At 45.7% G+C, this 21,094-nt stretch overlaps 1 protein-coding gene across 1 annotated transcript in view; it reads right to left on the reverse strand.

Annotated features, from left to right (window-relative positions):
- Positions 1 to 21,094, reverse strand: part of LOC126188059 (uncharacterized) — a 63,725-nt gene that overhangs the window by 17,163 nt on the left and 25,468 nt on the right. The window contains exons 3-4 of the mRNA XM_049929503.1: positions 19,103 to 19,395; positions 7,720 to 7,902 (exon numbers count right to left, since the gene is read on the reverse strand). Of these exons, the coding sequence (XP_049785460.1) occupies positions 7,720 to 7,902; positions 19,103 to 19,395 (476 nt within the window). The remainder of the gene's footprint in view (positions 1 to 7,719; positions 7,903 to 19,102; positions 19,396 to 21,094) is intronic.

Below are 21,094 nucleotides of genomic sequence, written 5' to 3' on the forward strand. Positions count from 1 at the left end.
GGCAGAAGCGACTCGCATCGCTGAAGACGACACGTCTCCATTCGTCCCTCCATTCACGCCTGTCGCGACACCACTGGAGGCGGGCTGCACGATGTTGGGGCGTGAGCGGAAGACGGCCTAACGGTGTGCGGGACCGTAGCCCAGCTTCATGGAGACGGTTGCGAATGGTCCTCGCCGATACCCCAGGAGCAACAGTGTCCCTAATTTGCTGGGAAGTGGCGGTGCGGTCCCCTACGGCACTGCGTAGGATCCTACGGTCTTGGCGTGCATCCGTGCGTCGCTGCGGACCGGTCCCAGGTCGACGGGCACGTGCACCTTCCGCCGACCACTGGCGACAACATCGATGTCCTGTGGAGACCTCACGCCCCACGTGTTGAGCAATTCGGCGGTACGTCCACCCAGCCTCCCGCATGCCCACTATACCCCCTCGCTCAAAGTCCGTCAACTGCACATACGGTTCACGTCCACGCTGTCGCGGCATGCTACCAGTGTTAAAGACTGCGATGGAGCTCCGTATGCCACGGCAAACTGGCTGACACTGACGGCGGCGGTGCACAAATGCTGCGCAGCTAGCGCCATTCGACGGCCAACACCGCGGTTCCTGGTGTGTCCGCTGTGCCGTGCGTGTGATCATTGCTTGTACAGCCCTCTCGCAGTGTCCGGAGCAAGTATGGTGGGTCTGACACACCGGTGTCAATGTGTTCTTTTTTCCATTTCCAGGAGTGTAATTAAACTGCAGCAACTCGCAGAAGGCCCAGTATGGACTGTAATTATCGTATGGCAGCGAATCTTGGCAGATATTGCGTTGATGTTGCGTTTGATGCGCAACAGATTTACGCTAGTAAAAAGGTAGTTTCAATTATGGCCACCAAGTGCAAATCTGGTGCTGTAAATTCAAGATAGACGTACAGACACATTTCCTTATGTAATGGATCAGGAACGAGACTTCGGCAGAAAGGGTCAAGCGAGAGAGAAAGACATAACATTGAATTTATTATTAACTGCCGCTTACACAATTTGTTCAATATGGGCACCGGAGACTTTACGAGTTGCTGCATTCGTAAAACGACGTGTTCAACAGTTGGTCGCAGCATTTCCGCTGGAATCTGAGCAATGTGTTTCCGTATACTGGACTTCAGGTCAGGTAAAGACCGAACGTGTCCCTGGTAAACGTGTTCTTTTAAATATCGTCAGAGCACAAAAGTCACTCGATTCAGATGAGGTGATCTTGAAAGTCATGCAGCAGGAAAAACTCTGGAGATAACACGTTCGTGGAAGATTGTACAATCCTGAGAATGGAAAAAAGAACACATTGACACCGGTGTGTCAGACCCACCATACTTGCTCCGGACACTGCGAGAGGGCTGTACAAGCAATGATCACACGCACGGCACAGCGGACACACCAGGAACCGCGGTGTTGGCCGTCGAATGGCGCTAGCTGCGCAGCATTTGTGCACCGCCGCCGTCAGTGACAGCCAGTTTGCCGTGGCATACGGAGCTCCATCGCAGTCTTCAACACTGGTAGCATGCCGCGACAGCGTGGACGTGAACCGTATGTGCAGTTGACGGACTTTGGGCGAGGGCGTATAGTGGGCATGCGGGAGGGCGGGTGGACGTACCGCCGAATTGCTCAACACGTGGGGCGTGAGGTCTCCACAGTACATCGATGTTGTCGCCAGTGGTCGGCGGAAGGTGCACGTGCCCGTCGACCTGGGACCGGACCGCAGCGACGCACGGATGCACGCCAAGACCGTAGGATCCTACGCAGTGCCGTAGGGGACCGCACCGCCACTTCCCAGCAAATTAGGGACACTGTTGCTCCCGGGGTATCGGCGAGGACCATTCGCAACCGTCTCCATGAAGCTGGGCTACGGTCCCGCACACCGTTAGGCCGTCTTCCGCTCACGCCCCAACATCGTGCAGCCCGCCTCCAGTGGTGTCGCGACAGGCGTGAATGGAGGGACGAATGGAGACGTGTCGTCTTCAGCGATCAGAGTCGCTTCTGCCTTGGTGCCAATGATGGTCGTATGCGTGTTTGGCGCCGTGCAGGTGAGCGCCACAATCAGGACTGCATACGACCGAGGCATACAGGGCCAACACCCGGCATCATGGTGTGGGGAGCGATCTCCTACACTGGCCGTACACCACTGGTGATCGTCGAGGGGACACTGAATAGTGCACGGTACATCCAAACCGTCATCGAACCCATCGTTCTACCATTCCTAGACCGGCAAGGGAACTTGCTGTTCCAACAGGACAATGCACGTCCGCATGTATCCCGTGCCACCCAACGTGCTCTAGAAGGTGTAAGTCAACTACCCTGGCCAGCAAGATCTCCGGATCTGTCCCCCATTGAGCATGTTTGGGACTGGATGAAGCGTCGTCTCACGCGGTCTGCACGTCCAGCACGAACGCTGGTCCAACTGAGGCGCCAGGTGGAAATGGCATGGCAAGCCGTTCGACAGGACTACATCCAGCATCTCTACGATCGTCTCCATGGGAGAATAGCAGCCTGCATTGCTGCGAAAGGTGGATATACACTGTACTAGTGCCGACATTGTGCATGCTCTGTTGCCTGTGTCTATGTGCCTGTGGTTCTGTCAGTGTGATCATGTGATGTATCTGACCCCAGGAATGTGTCAATGAAGTTTCCCCTTCCTGGGACAATGAATTCACAGTGTTCTTATTTCAATTTCCAGGAGTGTATTAAGCAGATCTTTCACTTGGCGAGCTACATGAGGTGTTATCCCACCCTGTATGAAAACAGAAGTTTTCACACAGTTGCGCAGGAATCACGTGCTGTACAAGTAGATCTCGATTAAGTGCCGACATCATGGTATTCCTGACAGGTCCTCTGTGTGTATATTCTCTTCAAAGAAAAACGGATCGGGAATAAAGGTGCTTATGAATCCACACCACACAGTCACACACAGCAAGTGCAATGGCACAACAATTGGTTTAACAGTGCCTCAAATTCGGCTTTTTGTCTATTCACTGTACCCTGTAGTGTAAAATCTGCCACGTCACTCCACTGATTTTTGTCTGGCCACATGCCATCAACTTTGATACGTGCTGGAAACAGAAGACCCAAACTCAGAACGTTGCTGCATATTATGTGGCTTCAATTGCCGCATCTTCTGGTTCTTGAAGGGGTATCAGTGTAAAATCGACCGAAAAACCTTCCGTACTATTGACCGCTAGATTAACAATTCTCGTAACACTGCACACGCATCCAGAACACGTGATTCATGGCCAGTTAGAGCATCAGCAGTCTCGTCAATAACTTCCATCGGGGTAGGACGCCTTCCTCTTCCGGTTGCCACACCAAGCTCACCCGTTTTTTTTCGAATTTCATTATCATCTTCTTTAAACCATTTAATGAAATTGGGTCTCTCGCCAGACCTTGCAGTCGGCGATACTCTCTCAATGCAACATTTTAACTGCTACACTTCAAATAACAGTTTCATTAACAGTGCACGGTCTCTTTTCTTGACAGCCGTACTTTCGCTCACGTTGTTGTTGTGGTCTTCAGTCCTGAGACTGGTTTGATGCAGCTCTCCATGCTACTCTATCCTGTGCAAGCTTCTTCATCTCCCAGTACCTATTGCAACCTACATCCTTCTGAATCTGTTTAGTGTATTCATCTCTTGGTCTCCCTCTACGATTTTTACCCTCCACGCTGACCTCCAATGCTAACTTTGTGATCCATTGATGCCTCAGAACATGTCCTACCAACCGGTCCCTTCTTCTTGTCAATCTGTGCCACAAACCCCTCTTTTCCCCAATTCTATTCAATACCTCATTATTAATTATGTGATCTACCCATCTAACCTTCAGCATTCTTCTGTAGCCCCACATTTCGAAAGCTTCTATTCTCTTCTTGTCCAAACTATTTATCGTCCATGTTTCACTTTCATATATGGCTACACTCCATACACATACTTTCAGAAACGACTTCCTGACACTTAAATCAATACTCGATGTTAACAAATTTCTCTTCTTCAGAAACGCTTTCCATGCCATTGCCAGTCTACATTTTATATCCTCTCTACTTCGACCATCATCAGTTATTTTGCTCCCAAATAGCAAAACTCCTCTACTACTTCAAGTGTCTCATTTCCTAATCTAATTCCCTCAGCATCATCCGACTTAATTCGACTACATTCCATTATCCTCGTTTTGCGTTTGTTGACGTTCATCTTATATCCTCCTTTCAAGACACTGCTCTTGCAAGTCCTTTGCTGTCTCTGACAGAATTACAATGTCATCGGTGAAGCTCAAAGTTTTTACTTCTTCTCCATGAATTTTAATACCTACTCCGAATTTTTCTTTTGTTTCCTTTACTGCTTGCTGAATATACAGATTGAATAAAATTGGGGAGAGGCTACAACCCTGCCTCACTCCCTTCCCAACCACTGCTTCCCTTTCATGCCCCTCGACTCTTATAACTGCCATCTAGTTTCTGTACAAATTGTAAATAGCGTTTCGCTCCCTGTATTTTACCCCTGCCACCTTTAGAATGGCTCATGTTATGGCTTGTCAAATGACAGCATGGATGTCATACCATCATACAAAAAGTGTACAGCGTTACATTTGTACCTCGTGGCCACTACTGGAACTAATTATTTTTTCCAGCGTAAATCGGTTCTGCATTAACACATTACAATATCTGCCAAAGTTCGCTGCCATACGATAATTACACACCACACTGGATCTCCGTGGTTAGCAACACCTGGTAGATCTCTGCTGCGGTTGCACCTACCTTTGTGGTTGAGATACGCAAACCACCTCACCCCGGCGCAGCCCATCTTTCATTGCGGGGTCCTCCTATACAGGGTGGTCCATTGATCGCGACCGGGGCAAATATCTCACGAAACAAGCGTCAAACGAAAAAGTACAAAGAACGAAACTCGTCTAGCTTGAAGGGGGAAACCAGATTACGCTATGGTTGGCCCGCTAGATGGCGCTGCCATAGGTCAAACGGATATCAACTGCGATTTTTTTATAAATAGGAACACCCATTTTTATTACATATTCGTGTAGTACGTAAAGAAATATGAATGTTTTAGTTGGACCACTTTTTTCACTTTGTGATAGATGGCACTGTAATAGTCACAAACATATGGCTCACAATTTTAAACGTACAATTGGTAGCAGGTAGGTTTTCTAAATTAAAATACAGAACGTAGGTACATTTGAACATTTTATTTCGGTTGTTTCAATGTGATACATGTACCTCTGTGAACTTATTATTTCTGAGAACGCATGCTGTTACAGCGTGATTACCTGTAAATACCACATTAATGCAATAAACGCTCAAAATGATGTCCGTCAACCTCGGTGCATGTGGCAATACGTGTAACGACATTCCTCTCAACAGCGAGTAGTTCGCCTTCCGTAATGTTCGCACATGCATTGACAATGCGCTCACGCATGTTGTCAGGCGTTGTCGGTGGATCACGACAGAAAATATCTTTCAACTTTCCCCACAGAAAGAAATCCGGGGACGTCAGATCCGGTGAACGTGCGGGCCATGACGACCAATCCACCTGTCATGAAATATGCTTTTCATACCGCTTCAACCGCACGTGAGCTATGTGCCGGACATCCATCATGTTGGAAGTACATCGCCTTCTGTGATGCAGTGAAAGATCTTGTGGTAACATCGGTAGAACATTACGTAGGAAATCAGCATACATTGCACCATTTAGATCGCCATCGATAAAATGGGAGCCAATTATCCTTCCTCCCATATTGCCGCACAATACATTAACTCGCCAAGGTCGCTGATGTTCCTCTCGTCGCAGCCATCGTGGATTTTCCGTTGCCCAGTAGTGCATATTATGCCGGTTTACGTTATTGGTGTTGGTGAATGACGCTTCGTCGCTAAATAGAACGCGTGCAAAAAATCTGTCATCGTCCCGTAATTTCTCTTGTGTCCAGTGGCAGAACTGTACACGACGTTCAAAGTCGTCGCCATGCAATTCCTGGCGCATAGAAATATGGTACGGGTGCAATCGATGTTGATGTAGCATTCTCAGCGCCGACGTTTTTGAGATTCCCGATTCTCGCGCAGTTTGTCTGCTACTGATGTGCGGAGTAGCCGCGACAGCAGCTAAAGCACCTACTTGGGCATCATCATTTGTTGCAGGTCTTGGTTGACGTTTCACACGTGACTGAACACTTTCTGTCTCCTTAAATAACGTAACTATCCGGCAAACGGTCCGGACACTTGGATGATGTCGTCCAGGATACCGAGCAGCATATATAGCACACGCCCGTTGGGCAGTTTGATCACAATAGCGATACATCAACACTATATCGACCTTTTCCACAATTGGTAAACGTTCCATTTTAACACGAGTAATGTGTCACGAAGCAAATACCGTCCGCACTGGCGGAATGTTGCGTGATATCACGTACTTATACGTTTGCGACTATTACAGCGCCATCTATCACAAAGCGAAAAAAGTGGTCCAACTAAAACATTCATATTTCTAAACGTACTACACGAATATGTAATAAAAATGGGGGTTCCTATTTTAAAAAACGCAGTTGATATCCGTTTGCCCTATGGCAACGCCATCTAGCGGACCAAACATAGCGCCATCTGGTTACCCCCTTCAAGCTAGACGAGTTTCGTTCTTTGTAGTTTTTTCGTTTGTTGCTTATTTCGTGAGATGTTTGGCCCGGTCACTATCAATGGACCACCCTGTATACCGGGTGATCAAAAAGTCAGTATAAATTTGAAAACTGAATACATCACGGAATAATGTAGATAGAGAGGTACAAATTGACACACATCCTTGGAATGACATGGGGTTTTATTAGAACCAAAAAATACAAACGTTCAAAAAATGTCTGACAGATGGCGCTTCATCTGATCAGAATAGCAGTAGTTAGCATAACAAAGTAAGGCAAAGCAAAGATGATGTTCTTTACAGGAAATGCTCAATATGCTCACCATAATTCCTCAACAATAGCTGTAGTCGAGGAATAATGTTGTGAACAGCACTGTAAAGCATGTCCGGAGTTATGGTGAGGCATTGGCGTCGGATGTTGTCTTCCAGCATCCCTAGAGATGTCGGTCGATCACGATACACTTGCGACTTCAGGTAACCCCAGAGCCAATAATCGCACGGACTGAGGTCAGGGGACCTGGGAAGCCAAGCATAACGAAAGTGGCGGCTAAGCACACGATCATCACCAAACGACACGCGCAAGAGATCTTTCACGCGTCTAGCAATACTTCTGTTTTTGGTTCTAATAAAACTCCATGTCATTCCAAGCATGTGTGTCAATTTTTACCTCTCTATCTACATTATTCCGTGGTTTATTCAGTTTTCAAATTTATACTGACTTTTTGATCACCCGGTATGTCTCGCGAAATGATCATGATGAGAAAATTGGTGAAACTGTAGGTGATAAGGATGTTTGTCGAGGGTCTTTCTAAATAGGAAACACTTGCAAATGGAACGGGGATGGGGTGGAAGTGGTAGTGGCGTCAGAAGTACTCTCCACCACGCAACAGAAGTTGGCTTTCAGAATACAGACACAGATGCAAACTGTACTCGCGTGAAAGTGTCCTTGACGCAGCCTTCAAATCCTCCACCATCTCAGTGCCAGGCAATGAAGGGTCCCTCGTCTGGCAGAAGAAGAGTACAGCTTCGGCTGTGCGTGGTGCCGGAAGTAGCAGCGGAAGCTGGTCAGTACTCACTCGTCGCTGGTGTCGCTCCAGATCTGGCCGTGCTCGCACTTGTACAGGATGGGCCTGAGGTGTCCGCCCGTGTTGACGCAGACGTAGTAGATGTGCTTGTTCTCCGGAATGGCGCCGTTCTGGCCCACCGTCTCGCAGGCCGGCACCGGGCCCTCGGTGCAGACGCGGTCCAGCTGCGTCAGGCTGCGCACACAACACGCACACTGTTACTGAGGAGTGGGGCCACCACACTGAAAAATCTGAGCGAGGGGTGGAAATTCTAGGTCATCAGGGAACTGACCTCCACATCTCCTTATATTGACACAGAAAAGAAACTGATGGCATCTCATTACAAGATTAACGGTGACCATGTTGAGCATGTCACATGATACACTGCTGGCCATTACAATTGCTACACCACGAAGATGACGTGCTACAGACGCGAAAGTTAACCGACACGAAGAAGATGCTGTGATATGCAAATGATTAGCTTTTCAGAGTATTCACACAAAGTTGGCACCGGTGGCGACACCTACAACGTGCTGATATGAGGGAAGTTTCCAACCGATTTCTCATACACAAACGGCAGTTGACCGGCATTGCCTGGTGAAACGTTGTTGTGGTGCCTCATGTAAGGAGGAGAAATGCGTACCATTACGTTTCCGACTTTCATAAAGGTCGGATTGTGGCCTATCGCGATTGTGGTTATCGTATCGCGACATTGCTGCTCGCGTTGGTCGAGATCCAACGACTGTTAGCAGAATATGGAATCGGTGCGTTCAAGAGGGTTATACGGAACGCCGTGCTGGATCCCAACGGCCTCGTATCACTAGCAGCCGAGATGACAGGCATCTTATCCACATGGCTGTAACGCATCGTGCGGCCACGTCTCGATCCCTGAGTAAACAGATGGGGACGTTTGCAAGACAACAACCATCTGCAAGAACAGTTCGACGACGTTTGCAGCAGCATGGACTATCAGCTCGGAGACCGTGGCTGCTGTTACCCTTGAGCTGCATCACAGACAGGAGCGCCTGCGATGGTGTACTCAACGACGAACCTGGGTGCACCAATGGCAAAACGTCATTTTTTCGGATGAATCCAGGTTCTCTTTACAGCATCATGATGGAAGCATCCGTGTTTGGCGACGTCGCGGTGAACGTACATTGGAAGCGTGTATTCGTCATCGCCATATTGGCGTATCACCCGGCGTGATGGTATGGGGTGCCATTGGTTACACGTCATCCCTGTGAAACCCTACATTTCAGCAGGATAATGCAAGACCGCATGTTACGGGTCCTGTGCGGCCCTTTCTGGATACAGAAAATGTTCGACTGCTGCCCTGGCCAGACATTCTCCAGATCTCTCACCAATCGAAAACGTCTGGTCAATGGTGGCTGAGCAACTGGCTCGTCACAATACGCCAGTCACTACTCTTGATGAACTGTGGTATCGCGTTGAAGCTGCATAGGCAGCTGTACCTGTACACGCCATCCAAGCTCTGTTTGACTCAATGCCCAGGCGTATCAAGCCCATTATTACGGCCAGAGGTGGTTGTTCTAGGTACTGATTTCTCAGGATCTATGCACCGAAATTGCGCAAAATGTAATCACATGTCAGTTATAGTATAATATATTTGTCCAATGAATACCCGTTTATCATCTGCATTTCTTCTTGGTGTAGCAATTTTAATGGCCAGTAGTGTATTTAGGGCTAGTACTAAGAAGCGATATGAAGTGGGACGGTTACATAAAATGAGTGCTGGGGAAGGCGAGTGGAAGACTTAGGTTCAATGGAATAGTTTTGTGAAAATTCAGAGCATCTGTAAAGGAAATTCTACACAAGATGTTAGTGTGAGCATTTCTTTTTTTTTACAGTGTTTGGAGTATTTAAGAAGCAGGCTTGACAGATATGCAAAGAAATTCAGAGTCGCGCTGCTGGGATTACAACAGGTTGGCTAAAAATATTTGAAATAACAAAAATGTATCTGCATTGTACAAATAGAATGCTGTATTTTTTTCTTCTGATAATTTCTGGGTATGCAGCCGGATCCCGGCGACATTCTGCCACGATATTACGGCCCAGAGACGTCCGGCCATCATCAGGTGAGTACACAGCCACTGAAGAGCCCAGGTGCAGTCGCGGTATTTATGCCGAATCTCGCGCATGCGAAATGTACTGGCATCCTACAGCGCATGCGTCAGTTGTTGACATGCGCGGCACAGCCGAGTTGTACGTGCTGCCCTCGGTGGTGAAAGTAAAAAGATCATCTAGTCATTGAGTATTGAATGACGCTGTCGATTCCGCTGTGACTGTATAATTTTAATAACAGGATTTCAATTTTTATCCAGCTGAAAGCCGTTGTCACGATTTATAAGATTATCGGCAAGACGTATTTCCACTGATTCTTTGTATTAGAGAATCCCAAAATCGGGAAACCGGAGCTAAAGTTTTTGTTCCATTGTATTCCATTGAATGTCCCAAAGAAATACAGTGCTCTGCTACTGCCGATTTTGACGGTTGCCGCAGACGGGTGTATCTTTCATGTTCTGTACATCGTTCATGGACAGTTCTTGTCGTCTGGCCAATATATGTAGAGCCACATTCACAGGGAATTTTGTAGACGCCTGTTTTCTTCAGTTGTAAATCGCCTTTAACGGATCCAACCAGGGCCCGGTTCTTTGCTGGTGGACGGAAGATAACCTTGATTTTATTTTTCTTCAGTAATCTGCCTATTTTCGACGACACAATCCCGGCGTACGGAAGGAACGCAGTTGATTTATAGCTGTCATCAGCGTCCTCAGTGCGTTGCTTCTTGTTTTGACAGTTGCGCATGGCCTTCCTTATTTGGCGTGAAGTGTAGCCATTCTCTTTAAAAACCTTCCTTCTCCAAATGTTCTAATTCTGCGTGGATGTTTTCATCATACGATATTACATGCGCTCGATGTATTAAGGTACTGAGAACACCGGCTGTTTGTGCTGGGTGATGGCGGCTTGACGGCTGTGTGAGTCGGTTTCCTGTACACAGAATGTCCTAATGACCCATCATTTTTACGGCGTACTAGCACGTCTAGAAATGGTAAAGTGCCATCTTTTTCAATCTCTAACGTGAATTTGATGTTCTCATGTAATGAGTTTCAGTGATGAAGGAATTTCTCCAGTTCCTGTCTGCCATGAGACCATACAACAAAAGTATCATCCACGTACCGCCATAAGACCATAGGCTTTAAAACAGCAGACTCAAGTGCTTTCTCCTCAAAATCCTCCATAAAAAGATTAGCTCCCACAGCGGACAAAGGGCTCTCATGGCGATGTCGTCTGTTTGTTCAAAGAATTCATCATTGAATAAAAAGTACGTTGAGGAGAGTATATGTTCAAACAAGGCCGTCAGTTCTGCACTGAATAAGTTACCAATAATATGTAACGATTCCATTAAAGGCACTTTGGTAAAAAGTGAGACCACATCAAAGTTCACTATTTCAGAAGTCACACATGCTGTATTTTTACAGGTTATCATATGCTACGAAATATATGTGCTGAGCGAAATGCAATGTCATAACACTATCATTAAACAAATGCAACAAAGCAGATAAACTACAGTGTCTGCCAAAGTCTGATATATATTAGCTAAGTGCCCGGCATTGCTTGCCTATATATTATTTACTCCTGTCTTCTATTAGTCCATCTTTTCTTTCCCCTATGATCTGCGGAATGTGTTGCAAGGAAGTGATAAATTAAAACGACATACATGATGCAGCAGTTTCTTACACATCTCAGAGTTTATGACCTCACATCTCGTATCATAGGATGATATATTTTTCTAGGTGCATTCAGTGGCATATGTGGACACTTCCACGAAACGTGATATGATTAGAGTTAATAATAAAGAAATGATAAATTAAAACGTCATACATAAGCGACAGTTTTTCACACATCTCTGTACTACGTATCGCTAAATAATTCATTTTTTAGATACATTCAGCGGCTGGTGTGGATAAATGCCGCGAAAAGTCTTGGAATAGAGTTAGTAGCAACGAAGTAATAAATCCAAACGTCTTGCTTGATGCGGCAATTTTTCACGCATTTCAGCAGTTGTGACATCATATCTCCTGAAATATGCGTCGTACAATGACAGCATTTTATGATACAATTATTGGTACATGCGAATACTTTCTGTGAAATGTGTCGCGAACACAGTTAGTTCTAAAGAAGTAATAAGTTAAAACGTCGTGCTTCATGCGGCAGTTTTACTGCATGAACAGTGAAAACGTAGTAAACGATACACTTTTTTTCGTCATTTTGTGGAGGACATCATGGATAAAAAGTTCTGTAAAAGGTTTGAAATTATGTTAAAATTTTGTTACAAGTCTTTAAGTGCTCTCTTTCTCAAATAATAAATGACTGGAGTATGGGTATTCGGGCATTGTGGGCTACACTACTTTTTCACTCCCACGCCACCCCTTCGATGTGTAAGTGGTTCTTATCTTCCCAGCGATGATTCTCGGACAGTAATATGTGTACCAACTTTGGCTGAAATCGGTTTAGTGGTTTAGGAGTAGATGTGGGACATACATACATATACAGGGTTATTACAAATGATTGAAGCGATTTCACAGCTCTACAATAACATTATTATTTGAGATATTTTCACAATGCTTTGCACACACATACATGTTTTCTAAAATGATTTTCAAATGAAATTTTACGTGCCCATTCGACAGAGTGGTCAAGATTAGTTTTGTGCGATATTTGTTTTATCGGTATCTATTAATAAGGACAGTAAAACACGGAGAACAAACAGCAGTCCAACAACGACTCAGTAGCCCTGCGTGCTTGGTAGTTGCAGTTTATTGCTGGCCAGAGCAGTGCTGTCGCTGCTGACGTACTGATGATTATTCTTCGTGTTTTACTGGCCCTGTTAATACAGGGTTATTACAAATGATTGAAGCGATTTCACAGCTCTACAATAACTTTATTATTTGAGATATTTTCACAATGCTTTGCATACAGATACAAAAACTCAAAAAGTTTTTTTAGGCATTCACAAATGTTCGATATGTGCCCCTTTAGTGATTCGGCAGACATCAAGCCGATTATCAAGTTCCTCCCACATTCGGCGCAGTATGTCCCCATCATGAGTTCGAAAGCATCGTTGATTCGAGCTCGCAGTTCTGGCACGTTTCTTGGTACAGGAGGTTTAAACACTGAATCTTTCACATAACCCCACAGAAAGAAATCGCATGGGGTTAAGTCGGGAGAGCGTAGAGACCATGACATGAATTGTTGATCATGATCTCCACCACGGCCGATTCATCGGTTTTCCAATCTCCTGTTTAAGAAATGCTTCTGCTTTAGCCTTTTCCGTAAGATTTTCCAAACCGTCGGCTGTGGTACGTTTAGCTCCCTGCTTGCTTTATTCGTCGACTTCCGCGCGCTAAGCGTGAAACTTGCCCGCACGCGTTCAACCGTTTCTTCGCTCACTGCAGGCCGACCCGTTGATTTCCCCTTACAGAGGCATCCAAAAGCTTTAAACTGCGCATACCATCGCCGAATGGAGTTAGCAATTGGTGGATCTTTGTTGAACTTCGTCCTGAAGTGTAGTTGCACTGTTATGGTTGACTGATGTGAGTGCATTTCAAGCACGACATACGCTTTCTCGGCTCCTGTCGCCGTTTTGTCTCACTGCGCTCTCGAGCGCTCTGGCAGCAGAAACCTGAAGCGCGGCTTCAGCAGAACAAAACTTTATGAGTTTATCTACGTATCTGTAGTGTGTCGTGACCATATGTCAATGAATGGAGCTACAGTGAATTTATGAAATCGCTTCAATCATTTGTAATAGCCCTGTATATATATGTAAACACATCTATTTTTATGGTAAGTGCTTGTCTGATCTATGATGTCAATGGCCTATAATAATAATCAACAAAAATATATCAAAGTAATAAGACACATGCTACGAAAATGTCTCGTCTGTTCTTATTACTCTGTTTAAACTAATGAGTCTGGCTATGTGTACACGGCCTCTAACATTCTCTTGTGATCGTACATTGCATACTGTAAAACTACTAAAGGTTCCAACTTATCACCTCCTTCCACAGATCAATAGCATAAAAAAGAAATTTTCTAAGGAATCAACATAGGCATATGTATATACATTCTACACAGTGTCAAAATATACCATTATCATTTAACAGCTCCAAATAAGTAATTCAGCTGCATTGTCTGTCCCAGTTTAATAACAACCCAAAGTCACATTCCGCAACACAAATAAGATCGTCTATGTACAAACTATCTTAGATCGTCTAATGCTATAGCACTGCATTTCGAACACCACATATAATTCATTGCATTTATTAACTTGTAAAAATACAGTACTGCATTCTTACAACACACATACACTTTCGTTGTTTCCAATTTTTTGAGACAAGTTGTACAATACGACTAAAAACTTCGACATAATCTTTACCGTGTAAATTTGTAAGTTTTGTTTCGTTAGTATTAATTACGTATGTATGCTACAAACTGTTTGAATCGTTTTTATAGGTATTATTCAGCGACCATACAACATAATTTGTTTACTGGTGAACAGACAGTAATGTATAGCCTCGTGCAGACAATCATTAGTCGAATTATGAGCATTACTGACATCTGTGATATGCAGATAGTTCGACTAAATCAGTAACCATTACAGCTCGTGTGGCTCATGTATAGGAATGACGATGCCTGTGACAAAGCTGGGAAGGATAACATGGCACAGCGTGAAAAGTTCTTAAAAAAATGGTTCAAATGGCTCTGAGCACTATGGGACTTAACATCTATGGTCATCAGTCCCCGATAACTTAGAACTACTTAAACCTAACTACCCTAAGGACAGCACACAACACCCAGTCATCACGAGGCAGAGAAAATCCCTGACCCCGCCGGGAATCGAACCCGGGAACCCGGGCGTGGGAAGCGAGAACGCTACCGCACGACCACGAGCTGCGGACAAAAGTTCTTGAAACATGCTGGTCCATCTTGGGGCCATTAATATCTAGAAGGTATGACAGAATTGTAGAGGCAGACCATCCATACTGGGGGATTTGTCATTTGCATCCTTGTTGAGGTAGCCTTCACTTCGTCCCTGGTGATCAGTTCCATCAATTGGGTATTCTCTCCATTGGTATGGTGAGAGTGATGTAAGACAACACCTGATCAGTTGGTGTTGTGTTGGCAATCCCAGCACCATAGATGTTTTGGTAGTGGTCGGTGATGGCTGAGACTATTTCAGATTATTGGGTGAGAGTCTGTGCCTGTAACATGAGGAGTTTGGTTATTAGCTGTCATCGTCGACATCGGTCGTCTATCGCGATGTGATGCGTAGTAGGTTCCTCGTGGTCCAGTGAGTCTTGTAGACATGTTTTCACGAAGACCCCCCATAGAGGACGGCGGGCCATCGTTACTATGCGCCCCTTTATCTGCTGCCGCTCCTCTGGAATGTCAGGTCGGGCCCTTCAGTGACTACGTCCTGGAGGATGGCACAGTGGTAGTTAGTTGTGTATAGGCGCCATTTCGCCTGTTCCTTCCGGTATCGCATCAGGGTTTGCCGTAAGAAGGCTTCACACACTGTAACCACCTCTCTGTAGTCGTTCTGTAAGTGGGTAATCACCGTTTTTAAGTTGTGCAAGTCTCTGTTATGCGTCGTTGATATTCCGCCTCCTGGAGATGTGTGATGTTCATTTTCCATAGAGTTTGACTACGCCAGACTGGTTGTTGTGATTTGAGTGGAATCGTGCAGATGTATGCATTGTGGTCTGAGAAAACCAGCGACCACAGTTCAGCGTCTTGGACATCAGATGCTAGCTCCCAGGAGATGTAAATTCTATCAAGTCGACTTTCCGAATGTCTTGAGGCCACAGGCATTGCCACACTTCTCTTCCCATGCATCACTGAGCCGGTAGTCTCAGACAATCATGCACAGTTCTTAAGAGGTGTTAAAGTAAGGCGCCTGATCTTTCTGTTGCAAGAGACAGCCGATGTCGCGCCTGATTTTTCTGTTGCAAGACACAGTTGAAGTCGCCTCCAAATATGCATCTAGCATAACGCGCTAAGGGTGACAGAGCAATGTCTTTGGAGTAGAATGTGACTCTCTCCTGTTGGTGGGTGGATCTAGGTGGGGATAGATGTTGATAGTATATGACTTCATAGTGGAGAAGGCCGCGTCTATTGCTGTTGGGAGAATGGAGAGATCCATAACAGGAATTACTTAACAAACGTATGCAGTCACCCCTGCCAAGTCGGTCACCAGCAGAGGTGTAATGTATATATCTTGCAATGTGAGGTAGAACAGCCAGTTGTGCTTCCTGTAGGAGTGCAATGTCAACGTCGGATGCCAAGATCACGCCTCATAACGTAGATAATTTTGGGGTCGAACTGATGTGGATGTTACTGGTTGTTGCAATCCTGTATGATTGGCAGCGCAGCAAGGCGAGGTTTGGTATAATGTTGTAGGTAATTGAGGGCAAACAATGAGGTCATACAAAATCCCGTCTATCCTCCAAGGTTGTAGCCTAAGTATGTTTAGGTTGTGGCCGCCGGAGGCGCCAACGCCAATAGAGTTGGTCGAATCGCCTGCTTCAGTGTTGTAGGATTTTGACTGATGAAGAAGTGTCCAAAGGGATGGATGCATCCTCTGGTTCGATAGTCCTCTGACTTGTTGTAGGGGTTGATGTCTGTTCATTCACAGGAGTTGGGATTACATTAGTGACCTCGACTTCAGTGGACTCATGGTCATCATCCATAGGAACTGCAACCGAGGTGTCACTGGTAGGTGAGGCGTCCAGACTGAAGACAATGTGACGTCTGTGTTTATGGCGCTTGGGTGACCGCTGCTTCTATGACTGGCCTTCCACTTCGGTAGACAGGAGCGTTTCATATTGCTTCAGCACAGAGGCTGTCACTGGTACCATCATTGATATAAACTTCAAGTCGTCTAAGGGATGGCTCAAATGGCTCTGAGCACTATGGGACTTAACATCTGAGGTCATCAGTCCCCTAGAACTTAGAACTACTTGAACCTAACTAACGTAAGCGCATCACACACATCCATGCCCCAGGCAGGATTCGAACCTGCGACCGTGGCGGTCGCGCAGTTCCAGACTGAAGCGCCTAGAACCGCTCGGCCACAACAGCCGGCGTCTAAGGGATGATCGGCATTTACAAGTGGTGGTGCCGTTGGTGTCGACATGGCTGTTTCTTACTGTGGAGGCTGTGCAACAGTAGTATTGGTGGCGTCCGATAAGGGCTCCAATATAGGCGGTGGTGCGAAGTTGCAGGAGCAACGAGAGCCTTAGAGTTGCAGACAGGGACGGATGTCCGTTGTGTGAAGCGATGCTGGAGACATTCTGATCGAAGATACCCTTTCTTGGTGCATATTGAACAAGTCTGTGATTGACTGCTGTCGCATGGGAGCCGCATATCTGGAGGTAGGATGGCACATAACGACGGAGGTCTATGATTATCTAGTGGACGCCATTGAGGACCGGATATGTTCCAAATTGTGCCCACCGTTCGGCTACATTAGCCATGAACGGTGCCTTAAGGACGTCCATGACGTTGGCTGCCAGGAGTTCGAAAGGCAGTTCAAAGACCCGAATTGTTCAAATGGTTCAAATGGCTCTAAGCACTATGGGACTTAACATTTGAGGTCATCAGTCTCCTAGACTTAGAACTACTTAAACCTAACTATCCTAAGGACATCATACATATCCATGCCCGAGGCAGGATTCGAACCTGCGACCGTAGCAGCAGCGCGGCTCTGGACTGAAGTGCCTAGAACCGCTCGGTCACAGCGGCTGGCCCCGAATTGTTCGCATGCCTAATCCTGCGTGATCGATTGTCACCAGCCCTACGTTAGCCCCCTGATGTGTGTTCGGAGGGATCTTATCACAAGACGTGTCATTGGTGACTTTAACATGCACTATACTGCATGTTAAAATCACCAATGACGCGTCTTGTGATAAGATCCTTCCGAACACACAGCAGGGGGCTAACGTAGGTGCGGTGACAGTCGATCACGCTGGATTAGGCATGTGAACAATTCGGGTCTTGATAAGTGGATGCTCACTACGTCATTTTCCAGGATATTGGCTACATCACGAAGGAAGAGCTCTACCTCAAGGGCCTTTAGTCCTGCATAGTTACTGCAGAACGTGAAACAGAGTGTTGATTTACGGAATCTGTTCACCATTGCTCTGGAGTATGAGACGGCAAGCAAGTAATGACCACATAAGGTAAACAAAAGTAGCAGTGTTCTCCGCTGGTGGAGATATGGGACGACCACACTGCTCAGCTGCTAAAGCCAGACTGTGCTACTCAGCTATGGAGGCGGACGACATCCAATGAACAGTCCACATCTGAAGTCACTAAGCTCTCCTGATTGATCTATACTGCTATTACTGCTTCACTACAGCCGACACAGTAGTCCAGTACTCTCTGCCTCCTTTTGCATTGGCAGGTCCGCCTCTCGTGACATCTAGCGGTCAACTCTGATTACGTGTGGGAGTCCAGATACTGTGAAAGGTGGCTACACTGAGTCACAGCGCCAGAGATTGCGCCAAAGATTATTATTCCGCCGCCTCCACTGGGGCAGTAGTAATTCAGAGGTTGCCGTGGGCCGTACTTGTTGAGAGGATGTCTAGAGCAGTACTAGATCAGAGGATGTCGTGTGCAGTTGTTGTTCTGTTGGGCGAGACAGTAGATGCTGTTCGGTTGGTGTAATGTATAGATGGAAGATGTCGCAATGATCACAGTGTATTTTTCGTCAATATATATGGAGGTAAGAAAAAAAAATTATTTCACATTTCCTTAATGACAATGCCTCTTGGTCACAGGTTCAGTCAACAAAGCATCTGACTCGTGTTCATGTATTAGACTTGTAATTCTGGTTTCTATGTGCAATTATAGTATTTGTGGTTTTTCAATTAGTTCACTGTAAATGGTGTTTAAAATTTCTTGTCGTATTGAGGAAGAACCGTGCCAGATACATGTACGTTGAATCACACTACCACACACAGAACAGTTACACTTGTGCTTTGTTGTTTCGCAGCTTTTATAGTTGCAGGGGACTTAATTAATCAATTGTGTTAACGGAAATTTCCCTTCATTCTTTATTGTTATTTTATGCAGTCAGATTGCGTACTAATACTAGTCAGGGCCAACCGGTTACGAGACTTCGTAACCGGACACACACCTACTAAAATTATTGCGTAATAATTAAGCCCCCATGCAACTTTTGATCAGTTAATCTAGATTTCGTCCAAATGAATAAGTCCTGAACTTAGGGAAAGGGGATTACATCGTAAAATAAGTACTTGTCTAATTAAGAAACACATTCAGTTAATAGCAGGCCTGCATGCACACTCACCTGCAGTCAGTGGTGAGAGGGTCGTACGCCCAGCCCCCAGTGCAGCTGCCAGTGAGGAAGGGAGGCCGGTTGACGTCGAGGCAGAGGTGGTAGACGGTGCAGTTGTACGGGTCTGGGAGGTATCCGGTGGCGTGGCACGTGAAGCCGCTGTCCAGCGTGTGGCAGTCAGACTGTGACGGGGCAACGCACGTCATGTTGGACGCGCTACACCTGGTGCCACTGCTGCAGATCTCCACAGGCATGGTCGTGAAGCCGTCCGTGCCGCTCGAGCCATCTCCCAGGCACACCGACACCTGCGGGTCACGACCACACCGGTAAAGTGTCCTTCACATACAGGGTGAGTCACCTAACGTTACCGCTGGATATAATTCGTAAACCACATCGAATACTGACGAATCGATTCCACAGACCGAACGTGAGGAGAGGGGCTAGTGTAATTGGTTAATAAAAACCATAAAAAAATGCACGGAAGTATGTTTTTTAACACAAACCAACGTTTTTTTAAATGGAACCCCGTTAGTTTTGTTAGCACATCTGAACATACAAACAAATACGTAATCAGTGCCGTTTGTTGCATTGTAAAATGTTAATTACATCCGGAGATATTGTAACCTAAAGTTGACGCTTCAGTACCACTCCTCCGCTGTTCGATCGTGTGTATCGGAAAGCACCGAATTACGTAGGGATCCAAAGGGAACGGTGATGGACCTTAGGTACAGAAGAGACTGGAACAGCACATTACGTCCACATGCTAACACCTTTATACTGGTCTTTTTCACTGACGCACATGTACATTACCATGAGGGGTGAGGTACACGTACACACGTGGTTTCCGTTTTCAATTACGGAGTGGAATAGAGTGTGTCCCGACATGTCAGGCCAATAGATGTTCAATGTGGTGGCCAGCATTTGCTGCACACAATTGCAATCTCTGGCGTAATGAATGTCGTACACGCCGCAGTACATCTGGTGTAATGTCGCCGCAGGCTGCCACAATACGTTGTTTCATATCCTCTGGGGTTGTAGGCACATCACGGTACACATTCTCCTTTAACGGACCCCACAGAAAGAAGTCCAGAGGTGTACGATCAGGAGAACGGGCTGGCCAATTTATGCGTCCTCCACGTCCTATGAAACGACCGTCGAATGTGTACCTCACCCCTCATGGTAATGTACATGTGCGTCAGTGAAAAAGACCAGTATAAAGGTGTTAGCATGTGGACGTAATGTGCTGTTCCAGTCTCTTCTGTACTTAAGGTCCATCACCGTTCTCTTTGGATCCCTACGTAATTCGGTGCTCTCCGATACACACGATCAAACAGCGGAGGAGTGGTACTGAAGCGTCAACTTTAGGTTACAATATCTCCGGATGTAATTAACATTTTACAATGCAACAAACGGCACTGATTACGTATTTGTTTATATGTCCAGATGTGCTAACAAAACTAACGGGTAATTACTATTAAAAACAGTCTTGATCACGATTTATTTAACAAGGTGACCGGTTTCGACCACTACTGTGGTCATCTTCAGACCTACAAGATGTATACAAAGCACTAATTAGAGAGCTACATGCATTAATGAAAATACATAAAGTCATAAGGCTATAAAGCTATAAAACGTTATAGCCTTATAACTTTATGTATTTTCATTAATGCATGTAGCTCTCTAATTAGTGCTTTGTATACATCTTGTAGGTCTGAAGATGACCACAGTAGTGGTCGAAACCGGTCACCTTGTTAAATAAATCGTGATCAAGACTGTTTTTAATAGTAATTATTTACAAGACATTGATCACTGCTGTTCCCGTAATGCATTCAAAAGTAAAACTAACGGGGTTCCATTTAAAAAAACGTAAGTTTGTATTAAAAAACATACTTCCGTACATTTTTTAATGGTTTTTATTAACCAATTACACTAGCCCCTCTCCTCACGTACGGTCTGTGGAATCGATTCGTCAGTATTTGATGTGGTTTACGAAATATATCCAGC

This window comes from Schistocerca cancellata, chromosome 5 (assembly GCF_023864275.1).
Source record: "Schistocerca cancellata isolate TAMUIC-IGC-003103 chromosome 5, iqSchCanc2.1, whole genome shotgun sequence".
NCBI classification, from domain to species: domain Eukaryota; kingdom Metazoa; phylum Arthropoda; class Insecta; order Orthoptera; family Acrididae; genus Schistocerca; species Schistocerca cancellata.